General features: G+C 34.8%; 1 protein-coding gene across 4 annotated transcripts in view; it reads right to left on the bottom strand.

Annotated features, from left to right (window-relative positions):
• Positions 1-13,448, bottom strand: part of LOC136040990 (GATOR1 complex protein NPRL2-like) — a 47,493-nt gene that overhangs the window by 3,721 nt on the left and 30,324 nt on the right. For 2 of the 4 annotated variants that reach the window (XM_065725486.1, XM_065725484.1), the window contains exon 8: positions 10,673-10,897. In XM_065725486.1, coding sequence (XP_065581558.1) covers positions 10,736-10,897 — 162 coding nt within the window. In that variant the 3' untranslated portion in view covers positions 10,673-10,735. Of the gene's footprint in view, positions 1-1,666; positions 1,815-5,557; positions 5,798-9,458; positions 10,898-13,448 lie in introns of those variants that run through there. The other 2 variants (XM_065725483.1, XM_065725485.1) reach the window with 2 other exon arrangements.

Genomic DNA, 13,448 nt, shown 5'->3' with positions numbered 1-13,448 from the left:
ATATTTCATTTAGAAAGCTTAGCTGTGTTGAAGAAAAAGTCCTAGAACAGGGGCCAAAATTTTCGTTTTTACCGAAACAGGTTCCAGTTGCAGACTTGGTAGCATCTTTAGAATCCTCTCTCCACAAATGTTGTTTGATTAGTTCTTGTTTAATGAATGATTAGTTCAAGTTAGATCTTGTTTGATTAACACTCTTTACAACACTTCATTAAAGCTTCCTAATTCTCCCAGTAACGCAATGGAAAAATTATATGACACAAAAGTTTTGAACAAACTCCGTAATGATTCGTCAATAATAATCACTAAAGCCGATAAAAGCAACTCCTTAGTAATTATGAATAAAACAGATTATGATAGTAAAATTCAGTCACATTTAAATGATACAAACACTTATGTTAAATCAACCCATGACCAGACTGATCAATTTGCTCAAAAAGTTATAAAAGAATTAAAAAACTCTGCCAGAAAATGGCAGAATCACTCCACAGTTGTACAATAAATTTCTCCCTCGTGGTGTTTTTTGCTGAAAGTTTTATGGATTCCCAAAATTGCAAAAACAAGGCATTCCTCTAAGACCCATTGTAGCTAGTACAAAATCACCTGCCTCAAGCATTGGAAGATTGTTATGCACTGCATTTAAACCATTGCTTCACTCCCAAAAATCTTATATAAGAAATTCAAATGATCTTGTGGAAAAATTGAAACAGATAGACATTTCTGATTGTTACCTAGTAGAGTTTAGGTGTTAAGTAATAGAGTTTTCAGGTTGCGTAGTAGGACTTGTTAGAGGGCTAGGAAAAAGCTATTCCGCAATAGGGTTTGTTTACTTTTGGTTGTTACGTAATAGGGTTTGTTTAGTTATGCATATGTGAAGTAATAGGGAATGTTAGAGTCCACTAGCTAAGGCTCAGGGGGTTTTATTTAGACACTTTTCGATTAAATAGTCTAGGCAATCCAATATCAGAGAAACATGCTGGGAGTAAATATCGGAAATGATTTATCCTACAAACAACTACTTCGAAATCATCCAAGATTAGCGTTCTTTTCTTTCTCCTCTGCTATCCATGGTTTACAAGGAACAAGCTTCTTTGATTGAAAAACTTTTACTGGACACTTCCTTTAATAAGTAGGCTTAATGACTTCCATCAGACAATCCAGAGCTTTAGTAGGGCATTCATTCTCTTCGAACAATGGACTCCAGTCTGTTACACTCACTTCCTCTGAAGACTTTAGGAGATTTTTTTTTAACCCTACAACAAATTGTAGGTGAGTGGAAGAGGATCAGACCCAGGAAACATGATCACATCGGAAAAATTTCGATTCAAATCAATTGAAAGAACAAATGTATGGTCAATATTCGTTGCAGATTGACTTGTGATTCTTGTTGGAATATTGACGAGTCAGTAAAAACCATTTGCTATCATAAAATTTAAGAGATCACCATTTTAACTAGGTAGATGCAATAAATTAAATTAAAATCCCCCCATTACTATATGACTAACAGCATTCGGCACTTTATCAAGGAGCTCATTAAAAACATCAGCAAATTCATCCAAGTGAGTGCTAGGAGGCTTATACACCACAATAATTTAAAAAAAATCGGTTATTAAGCTCAACATTTACTGAAAAAATTTCCACCTTACCTTTTTTCCATATATTAAGATCGTACCTTATACAACTCCTAATCCCTTCCTTCACCAAATGTGCAATACCACCTTGACCTTGTGAAGTACGATTTTTGACATGTAGGTTGTACCCTGGAGACGAATAAAGCGAAAGAGACTGATTTGCACATGAAAACGTTTTACACTGCTCTACGACATCAAACCGAGAAGAAAAATAATCGAGTAACTGCAGTATATCTAAGTAACTTGATGTCTCATAGACATTCCAAGAACATAAATACAAGCATTGGTCATTCTCTATCGACGAAAACTCATCTGGCGCACGAAGCTAAACACTATTTTTTGGATTTAACTGGGTTATAGGGGAATCATCATCACGGGTGATTCCTCTACATAAATAATCCTCCAGGCTAAATTTTTCTACTTCAGACCTGACCATCTCCAACTAGTAAACAAGAAAAAATATATATAAAAGAAGGAAAGAGAAAAGCAAAAAATAAAAGCCAAAAAACAAACAAATACAAGATTGCTAATCATAACATCTGAGACTAAATACAGTCGGCCATAGAGCGGATTTTCTTGACTGCTGAGCCTACACTAGGCTTTGGCAAAATCTGACCCTGATCTGACTACGCATTTCGCAGACCATACTTGTCTTTCGCTGCGTTCATAATGTCCCAGCGACGTCTTGTTAGAGACTCCGATAGAAAAAAACCAGCTGAAGCAAGTCAAACTTTTGCTTTAAATACTTTTTGGGCTACATCTTTGCTAGAAAATTTAACGAGGATAGGAGCAACCCTAATAGAACTTTCTTGCTGCGTAGTCGTATTATTCAAGCGGAGATGATGCACATTAATCAACTCAGAAGACGAGAAGTCAGTCACAGATATTTTGCTATTTATAATGCGAGTTATTGTCGTACGAGTGTCTACACCAGGTAACTGCTTTACCCCATGAAATACAAGACTATCAAGCAAGGACTCTTGATCACAGTCATCAAGCTTTTTTCTGTTCAACCAATGCTCTCCTCCAAATTTTCAATTTGAGTTTTCAGATTACTTAGAACCTGCTTAATTTTTGCAAATTTTGGATTAAACTCAAGCGTGACTGAATCACAAACCTGAGTGACTATAAGCTCAGTAGCCTTTCTCAGTGACCTTGCGTCATTGACCTTTTCAGTCACTTTCGTTGTTAAATTTTCCAGCAGATCACTTTTTGTGACTGAATCACAAACCTAAGTGACTACAAGTTCAGTAACCTTTTTCAGTGACCTTGCGTCATTGAACTTTTTAGTCACTTTCATTGTTATATTTTCCAGCAGATCACTTTTTGTCTTCTCCAGCTGGGTTTAAGTTGTAACTAATTGCTCATAAATTGGGATGATATTTGAAGAAACCGAGCTAGACTCTAGTTTATCACTTGCTTTCAGGGCTAAAAATTCTTAGAAAGAGTTTGGTAAATTTCAGGGGTATTAGCAAGTTCCATAAATGCTTTTTTTAACAGCAGGCGCGGATGAATATGTCGTTTTAGGGTTGTATTCTTGAAGATTCGTATCTAGTATACTAAATTCATCGTGGCTTATGTAAAAAAAAAAAAAAAAAAAAAAAAAAAAAAACCAGACAAGTGGGCTTACAGTGCGAATCCTTTCCTATTTGCATAACTCTCGCGGGCCATAAGGGGTTATTCTTGAATTTAGCCAGTGCAACATCAACTGCTTGGAACGCTGCATAATTAACAGTATCTTATCTTTGAGTGAAGGCCAAGCCTCACTAAAGCAACCAAGTGGATTCCAATCCAACCTGTGTGAATTCGGCCCAAAAGACTTTCCTGCGTATCACTGAACAGTGCATGTTAACAAACAGGACCTACAATTTGCCAATTTCACAATAAATACTCCTCCAAATATCAAAAACTTCAGTCCCAATTCGCAAAACTTATCTCGGTAATTAAAAGTTCACGCGCAACAACACATTTAATTCAAAGCAGTAGCTGAACCAATCTTGGTAATAAGAAGCAGAGCATTAATCCTCTATGATACATAGGGTATTTTTATGAATAAGCGGAAGATAAAATTAATTATTTTGCATAGAAATCTTCATTTTAAAATAAACTATCCTTTCTTAATGTAATCAATACACGAAACATAGCTTCGTGTATTCTCTTAATTTGGTAAAACCCAATTGTGTTTAAAATCACAGAATAAGCTTTTAAGTCATGGAACAATTATAACATTAGTTTTACGGAGAATGGAGTATTTGGGGATTAAAATGGATCCTTCACACATTCCAGCGATCAGAAATGATTACCTTAGAAACTGATGATTTTATTAGAAAATAAAAATTTCCGTAGAAAATAATTTCCCATTACAACGTCATTGGGAAGGTAATAGCGTATTTCAAGTACAGACTAGAATTAAACTTAAAAGTCTCAGAATAAACGGATACATTACGTAGAAATTCGAATATAAATTTGATGGACCAATGAGTGTTTTTGTTTTAGTTGGGCGCAAATTTATCAATGCTTTCCATGTTTTTCCCCCAGTCTTCTCCAGGTACCCATTTAGAGCTGGATCGACTCTAGTTCATCTTAAAGGGTCACACCATTAACCCCCGTTCCAAACCAAATAACCTGTGCACCAGGACTCAAATCCCTGACCTACCTGATCAAATCCTGACAAGGCAGGACTCAAATCCTGCCTTAAGGAATCCCTGACATAAGAATTAATTAGAAAAAATTCCACTGGAAAATAATTATATTACTAGAGCAAAAAATATTCTTCGTAGCGAATAATTCAATAGTTTTCAGGTATTTCTCGTCACAGTGAGTTTAAATTACAAATTAGAGTTTGAGAAAAATAGGGCCATAAATGAAGCGAAACGCCTAGATTCTAAAATGCCATAATTTCTAAAGTTGAATTTTTTTGTGGCTGGTAACGACGGCTAGCCGCAAAAGTCTAACTATTTATTATTGTTTAAAGTAACTGAACCACATACAAGCTTTTAGGTACTTGGTAGAAGCTAACCATAAAATAGGAAAAATTGACACAAGTTTTAAAAACCGTAAATTTATATGTTAGTAAATTCTCTATTTTACCCGACTGGCTTTTCCTGAAGTTTTCCGGTTGATTCACCTATTTTATTAATTTTTTAACACGCCACGAAATACTTACTTTATGAATGCATAATTTATAAGGCTAAATTCTAAGGGCAGTCAACCCTAGTCTCGCTTAAGGACGCTAATTAAGAAAATTGTAAGGGTTGTTCTTTAATTAAGATTGTTCTTAACTTATAAAACTAAAGATACAAAACGGTAAATTTCAAATCTAAAGGGAGGGGTTAGTTTTATGTTTTTCGAGTTTTTCAATGAACTAAATAAATCAAGAAATCCTAAAAATACGGGGAGTGTTCGTGGGCGCCCCATAGTCTCGTTATCTCTTATTACTTTCAGTAACCAAAACCTTAATACGAGCTTAGTTGCTTGGAGACATGGATACATTCTGGAGGCCAAACATCGTTGATTATAATTTATTATGGGTTATTTCCTTCTTCCTAAAATGGCTCACAAGAAGAGATTCTACCCCAGAGATGCTCACAATGAGTAAAAGGGGTTAAAATTTTAGTTTAGTACAAGGAATTGAATAACGTATCGGGTTCTGGAATACATCCCATGAAACAATAAAATTAAATAAAAACTTACATAGGTTAGGAAATCCATTCTAACTATCTACTAGTTCTCAATTTATTCGGACTCTTCGAACACCAAAATTTATCCAAAGACTAATTTCGACTTGCACTTTCTCTAACACGTTTGTTTTTATCTCTAACACTGTTTGCATAGATAATGGTAGGATTAGTCTCATGTTACACCTCTACATTGCATAGAATTCTGTCTTTTCTATAGACTAACCAATTCATTAACAATTTTACGCTTACCTCTGAAAAAGCCCAAGTTACACATGAATAACATCGAGGGGCTCCCCACTTTCAAAATTCGTGTACAATAGATCGAGCGCGCCCCGCGTGGCGGAAACGTATCACGTGTGGCACAACTTCATCCATTTGTGGAAAGAAGAGGTTCAGTATGGCAAGAGTGTGTCACAGGTGGTGGAACAATTGGAGTTAAGGTATACACAAGACACCGGAGAGTGTGTTACCCCTTGAGCAGCATGAAACCTTAAAATGAAATCCAATTATGATTTTAATGAATAAAATCGTGTTCGTATGTCTGTTTTCTATCTTAAATGAGAACAATTGAAGTAAAATATAAACATAGTGTATTAATTTTCTTATTTTTGAAACTGTTACAAAATCACAAGAATTAGGGCCAAATTAACTAATAGGTCATAATCTAGGGAAGAGACCCCCTCACCACAATGGATGTCCCTGGATTTCGGGATAGTGAAGTACTGGAGCTGATGAGGAAGTAAATGTCTTAAAGATGAACAAGGATGTAATTTATGATTTCAAAGGATCATTGTCAGATCACTCTTTGATTCTTTGCCCATAACTAATGTTGAATTACTAAGAAATTAACGTGCCGTTATACAAGGGGATACCTACCACCTGAGACAAAGTGAGTATTTATTATACACAAAGGTCAGTAATTTCGATAGATTCTTAGTGAATCTTATACGTAGATTCTACCCTGTGTTGTTTTCCTGCACGGACTCATAATTTCAGGAAATGTTTTTTTTTTAAGAGGGGGAAAGGGAGCTTCGAACTTCGTATCAGTGGGAGGAAGGTGAATTACGCATCTTCTCACAAGAGTATGCACTGTAGTTTTGCTGATGACAGTTGTGTACAAGAAAGTACGCCTGTTACCTAGACAATCTCTGCTACAAGTGTCCAAATAAAAGCGAAGCTTATTTGGATTAAACAAAATAAAAATAATTTTTTTTAACTAAAAGTAGGGAGCGACATTTATACTCAAAACGAACAGAAATTACTCCGTATATAAAAGGGGTTGTCCCCTCCTTGGCGTCTTGCTCTTTACTTTAAGAGTAAAACAATAGCGTAAAGAGCGGGGCGCTGAGGAAGGAACAGCCACTCTTCAGCGTAAATTGTGCTTTCAACTAGAAAATCAAGGATTTCTGAGTTATCTCTAAAAATAATTGGGAAAATATTTTGATATTAAGTGCTGAATATTTTATACATTGTATCAACATTTTTTAGAGAACTCATTACAGAGGAGATACAAGTTTGTCTCTGAGAAAAAATCAACCAAGGTTGCTGGGGGAGTGTCCCCCAGCAGAATCACTACTTCATTAGAACAGACATAAATAAACCTATCATATACATTTTGTCCCTCTCAGTTTTCATTTACATGGATCTGAAAAAAAAAGAATATTTTTTCCAAAACCGCACAATATGTATATTTAAGTTATTTTTGTCTAAACTAATCTATATTCTTTATAAAAACTATTTTTATTCTTTATAAAAATGAATGCAAAAACAATAGAATGTGCTTGCTTTCAACGAATTTCAGCATTAAGAAAAAGATCATATCAACATAATTTTTAGACCGCAATGCCTTTGTATTTACTATTGGAACAAAATTGATAAAAACAGGTGAAATTTGCATCAACCCAAAAAGTGTCAAAGTCTCCCCTCTCTTCGCTTTCTTTTACCCTCCACAATACGTATTGCTTTTCTTATTCAATAACAAGTCGGATTCCCGTCTCTTGCTTGGATCCCTCTCAGTAATACAAATAACGGTATTTTCTGGTGATATAAACCTGTTCTTTCTTAGTCTTTTGTCTCAGCTCAAATTCTAAATCGAGTTTTTTATGGAGTATAATAACTTAACTATGTCGTACCCTAACACAAAATAATGATATATTTCCATTTTGACGAACAGGATTCCTCAAATAAGTAGTAAAGCTTCTTATTCAATAACTTCCTATAAGAACTTTCTCTTTCTGTCTTTCAAAACTTCTTTCGCTACATGCCCTTCGAACAATTAAACCTCTAATATTTTGAAATTCTATCGTCGTACGGTTGTTCGCACCTGATAATTATTCCGATTACGCGATATTCTGGGTTTATAATTTCACTGTGAGTGCGATCCCTCATAAAGTGTCATAGATTTATAACATAATATTCATATTTGAGCAGCACCCCTGAGAGTTAAAGTACCAAGAATAGTGAAAATAAAATCAGATTATTTGAACGGGTCAAGTAGAAACTTATATAACTATGTATATCTTAAAACAAGGAAAACTCAGAAATAAATGTTTTAATCCTCCATTGGCAGTTGTGCTACTTTTGATAGCTACAAGGACCAAATTAAAAGAAAGGAACAAGAGGTGAAAAACTAGAGACAAATCGCAAGGTCCTTGAAAACGAGAGGTGATCTACAATGAAAAAAAAAACATTTAAAAATCAAGCTAATGCCTCTATAATTACCACACTCAGCCATATCATCTTTCTTATAAAGGGGCTTAATAATGGGATTCCTAATAGCACAAGGTTTTTCTCCTTTTTTCAAAATTTACCACACTATCAGGACTGAGGCCTTATTATTTTTTAATCGTTTTCGTACTGTTTCTTACTCCTCCTCGCAAAATAAATCTTCTTTCACTTCAAAGCTGTGGATTTTTTCATTCTTTTTCTATTTCATTTTCTACAACTTTATCCTTGTTTAGTACATTCTGGAAATGTTCCACCCATCTCTTTTTAACACTTTTCTTGTCACTAATTGAGGCATTATTCCCATCTTTAACTGGGACAATTCTAGACTGACTACTTCCTCTCAATTTACGAATCAAACAGTTCGTGGTAACGAACAGTAGTAAGGAGTAACCCGGCTCAATAGTAACCGAACCTCTAAAAACGAAATTTTGATACCAATAGTCACATCAAAAGAATTGTTATGCAGATTTTAAATACATAAGTTTCATAAAGTTTATTCTTACCCATCAAAAGTTACGAGCCTGAAAAATTTTGCCTTATTTTAGAAAATAGGGGGGAAACCCCCAAAAAGTCATAGAATCTTAACTACAATCACACAATCAGATGCAGTGTATCAGAGAACTTTACCGTATAAGTTTCAAGCTCAAATCTACAGAAATGTGGAATCCTGTATTTTTTTTTGCCAGAAGACAGATCACGGATGCGTGTTTATTTTTTTTTCCAGGGTGATCGTACCGACCCAGTGGTGCTATAATGTCGCAAGAGGGCTTATTCTAACGGAAATTAAAAGTTCTAGCGCCCTTTTTAAGAGACCAAAAAATTGGAGGACACCTAAGCCCCCTCCCATGCTCAATTTTTCTCAAAGTCTCCGAATCAAAATTTTGAGATAGCCATTTTGTTCAGCATAATTAAAAACCTAATAACTATGTCTTTGGAGACGACTTGATCCCTTACAGTCCCCGGAGGAGGGGTTGTATTTTACAAACTTTGACCATTGTTTACATACAGTAATGGTTATTGGGAAGTGTACAGACGTTTTCAGGGGGACTTTTTCGCGTTTGTGAGGGGGGGGGGGTACGTGGGAGGATCTTTTCATGGAAGAATTTATCATGAGAGAAGAGAATTTCCATGAAGGGGGCGCAGGATCTTCTAGAATTATTAAAAAAAAATGAGAAAATAAATAAAAAGAAAAGTTTTTTCAACTGGAAGTAAGGAACAGCAGTAAAACTTGAAAATAACAGAAATTATTACATATATAAGCGGGTTCGTCTCCTCTTCAATGCCTCGCTTTTTACGCTAAAGAGACCAAGGTAAATAATTATAATGTATCATTTTAGGGTTTATTAATTAGAAAAATCTCACAATGAATCTGGAAAAAGGTCTTAGACTTAAAAGTTCAACCACACGCAAATTCAGGGTTTACCTTCTTGAGACAGGGACAAAGAAATAAGACTACAACAGAGTGAAGACTCAAAATCCTCTCACGACAGCCGAACAGCTACAATTCTTACACCCAACCCATCTTTGTTATCGCATTCGCCAGTATTCACAAGATCTAATGGTGTCGAAAAACTGTCAGATACTAAATATAAATGCTTTCGTGCGACGTGTTTTTTTCTGTCATTAAACCGATTTGGAACAATACACATATCTGCAAATAAAATATTTTCTTGTGAACTGAACTGTATCACACTTACATCCTGGTTCACAACGTAGTAGAAATATTGTCTTTTCTTAAAGTCCAGGACCAGTTTACTGTCTGCAGCCAGCATGCTGCCTTGACAGGTGTCAAACCAAATCCTGACATGACCTGCCTGATGACAAAAAAAAACTTTGGAAAAATATCCAGTTTTTTTTTCTGTTTTAGCGTATCTACACTGTTAACCTACATTTACCGACAGACAAAACTACACATAAAAAAGATAGAAGCTTTAAATTTTCGATAAATTCAATAAATTTCGATAAATAGACAACTAGTAAAATGAATAAATTCAGACTAGTAACTAGTGCAGCCTTGGACCAGGACCTGTTTCCGGTCTTCAGCAAATGTGTTTGTTTTTATAGCTCTAAAGCTGGGTCCTGAGCGGAGTCTCCTTTCCGTGGGTGCACTTGACACGGCCCGATGACAAAGAAATTTGGGAGAATATTCAGTTTGCTTCTGTTTTGGCGTATCACACTTGGAAAATGTGTTCTATTGACCAATAAAATTACATTTGAAATAAGAGTTTCAACTTTCTAATAAATTGAAAAGAAAATACATTAATACATATTAAAAGAAACAACTGTAAAATGGTAAATAATAAACTATTAAATTATTCTTTTCTTTCCAAATAGGTACGCTTAGTAAAATATTTTTTCACGAGAAAACGGCGAAGTCACCTGGTCGTCTTTGCTTGACAAAATACATTGTCTTCTGTTATAACTTAGCTTAGCAGTCACCCCAGAGGTTTTCCAATTTCAAAAAGTGTACAAGTAAGGAGACGTGAAGAGGCAGGGCGTAGACAGACCAATTGGAACTCTGAGATTTAGACCATGCGACGAAAAGCGGGCTAACTCTCGTATTCACAATAAAAGCTATTAACGATAAAATCAATTAAATTTTTAGGATATGTCCTTTTTAAAACCTAACGATTTGACTGACGATATACACAGCTTATTATTCAAAAATTTACAGTGAATAGATAATTTCAACTAGTTGAATTATTTCCAAACAACGACAACATCTGGATCTCCTTCAATTTTTTCTTCCATATCTTGGGATGACTTTCCTAATTTACAACAAATAGCATCCAATGAATTCGAACCATCAAATAAACGTTGAACTGGATCTGGGGATTTAGAACCATTGTCGTATATAGGATACTGAAAACAAACATAACAATAAGCAATACGATTATCAAACTATTAAACAGCTCCAATACTATGTAAGCAATCTTCTATGTTAACTACTTACCTTATGTTACATTATGTACAGCCTTTCAAGCTGGCTCAAATAAAATATTATCAGACTATCCAAGATTATCACAACGACCATAAGCAAACTAGAACGTGGAATGGAGGTTCAATCTAACCAAGTGTGAAAGGCTTGCTAGGAAGAGATTATTAATTTATTTGTAAAATATAATAGTTTCTTATTTACAATGTCCATTTTGTTGCAGCTATTTTGAACTTTTTCACAGCGTAACATAAACTTACGCATAAAATCTTAAATTATGCTTTTCAGGGCGTGGTGTGAAAGTACCTTCACCGTGTTACAAGTCCAGTGACGATAGAAGAATCAACGAAAAAAAAAATATATGTTTATGTTAAAAGTCAAATGTTAAGCTCTGACAAGAGTTATATTTCGTATCAGCAGTCAAATTCCATGACATTTGATATATATATATATATATATATATATATATATATATATATATATATATATATATATATATATATATATATATATATATATATATATATATATATATATATAGTCTATATAAATACTGAAATTTTTTGGGCTATTCTGGTTTTGGATCAGATTAGACAAACTGGTTCTTTCGCAAAAAAAAATTGTGGTTAAAATGGATTGACACTTCCTATGAGTAAAATGATAAAAATCTACTTTTTTTATTTTCTTTTATGCAAGTAAGCAATCAAGTCCAGGCACGTACGCTTGAATTCCGTTTGAAGAAGGGGAGGTCAACAGTAAAAAAAAATGCATTCCACAACTTGACTAAGAAGCGTCCAGAGATTCACAAAAATTTGTAACTCTGCTTAGAGACGGAGGCCCAAGACCCCTTCTACGTACGTCCTTCATCGAGTCTCTTTTTTTTAAATCATCTAAAGGTATTTTAGAGAAATTTCTTTTTCAATCAGACGTAACAACAGAAGCTCACATAGAGACGTCATTTGGTTGTTTTCCGTTGACAGAATTTACCATCGTTTTTTAGAGATTGTCTTTAAGTTAGTCTGACAACTATTACGGTGCTTCTGGGTTGCGTCTATCTTCGTCAAATTTGTTTTACCAGAGCTGAGAAATAAGAAATTTGGCAAGAGTACTAGTTATCGCGGCTATCCACTACTATTAGTGGAAAAAACGTCCTGATTTCTTCATTAAAAGATTATATAAAAACAAACTTTTTCACATGCTGACTATGGTCTGCGCTGCACAGGTAGCGATCTCCTGATTCAATAGCTTCGGCCAGGAGTGCAATGCGTGGTTGGAGGCAAAAGATAATATGGCAAGATAACAACTTCTTTCGTTTTTTTATATACAAGTCAGAAACTAAACATTGTGAGCAAAGCAAACAATATGAGTTTAGTTTTTCTGTTCAATTATTTTAGAATCTCTAAAGTACACAGCTAAGGTAAAAAGGGAATACGTTCTGTAAGATCAAAAAAATGACTTTGATAACAATACTAGTCATCAAAAAAATAACGAGGGGTTTCATCTTTATTCGACAAGTCACCATTCAACAAGTCAACAATAACAAAATGTGATACTGCCCTAAAAACTTCGTGATCTCGAAATAGCTAAACGAAAATATTAGAAAATCTAGACCTAAGATTAGTCCAGGCGCAAAAGTTGTCTTTATTCTCATGTCAAATTAAAATCCAATTATGTAAAGTCCAAAAGCATAATACGGTCTGTTGACTTACCAAATCAATTTATTGCTTAGAAAAAGAAGGAAAAGAAAAGTGATAATGAAAATGACAAAGATTGAAAAGTGACCTGATTATAAAAGGTTTTGATTGCATTAGTATGTTAATATTTAGAATACAGGATTTCAAGTCCCGTGTGAGAGTTAGTTACTTGTAGGACAACAGTCTAAATACTTCTATATTTGAGTATATGTTTAAATACAGTTTAATATAACTTTTCGTTTCTAAAGGCACAAATATTAGTCCTTATTATTGCTGATTTGAAGTCTTTGTTCTGCCTTGCTTTATAATTCAGGATGACTTACCCCATACCCACGGCTGAGCAGCGTCATAACCGTTTTCTATTCAGTTTAGACAAGGTTGATACCCGTTACTCGGTTATGGGTTAGCAGTTCAGGTATACTTGTTCGTACTTTAAGGCTTTGGTTTTTGCATTTCTTAATTGTTGTTCATTTTTTGGGGTTTGCACTTCATTTATACCATTGTGTATTTTGTGGCTCATTGAATTGGGCTGAAGACACTTAATTCAACAGGTGTCGTCAGAAAATGCACGTCTCTTTGCCCTTTCGGGGCTAAAGAAGAGCCTCCGTGCCACCAATTTTTGGGATTGCCCCCGTCCTTCAGTCCGGCTTTGTTTAAGGCCAAAATATTGTCTTTACTGATATTATTCAACCAAACTACATATCCCAGGGTTAACAGAAAATGCACGTCTAGTGCCCTTTCCGGGCTAAAGAAGAACCTCCGTGCTACTACTTTTTGGGATTGC

The sequence above is a fragment of the Artemia franciscana genome, chromosome 21 (assembly GCF_032884065.1).
Source record: "Artemia franciscana chromosome 21, ASM3288406v1, whole genome shotgun sequence".
In the NCBI taxonomy this organism is placed as follows: Eukaryota; Metazoa; Arthropoda; class Branchiopoda; order Anostraca; family Artemiidae; genus Artemia; species Artemia franciscana.
Note: the sequence above shows the minus strand (reverse complement) of the source record. Positions and strands in the feature narration are given on the sequence as shown.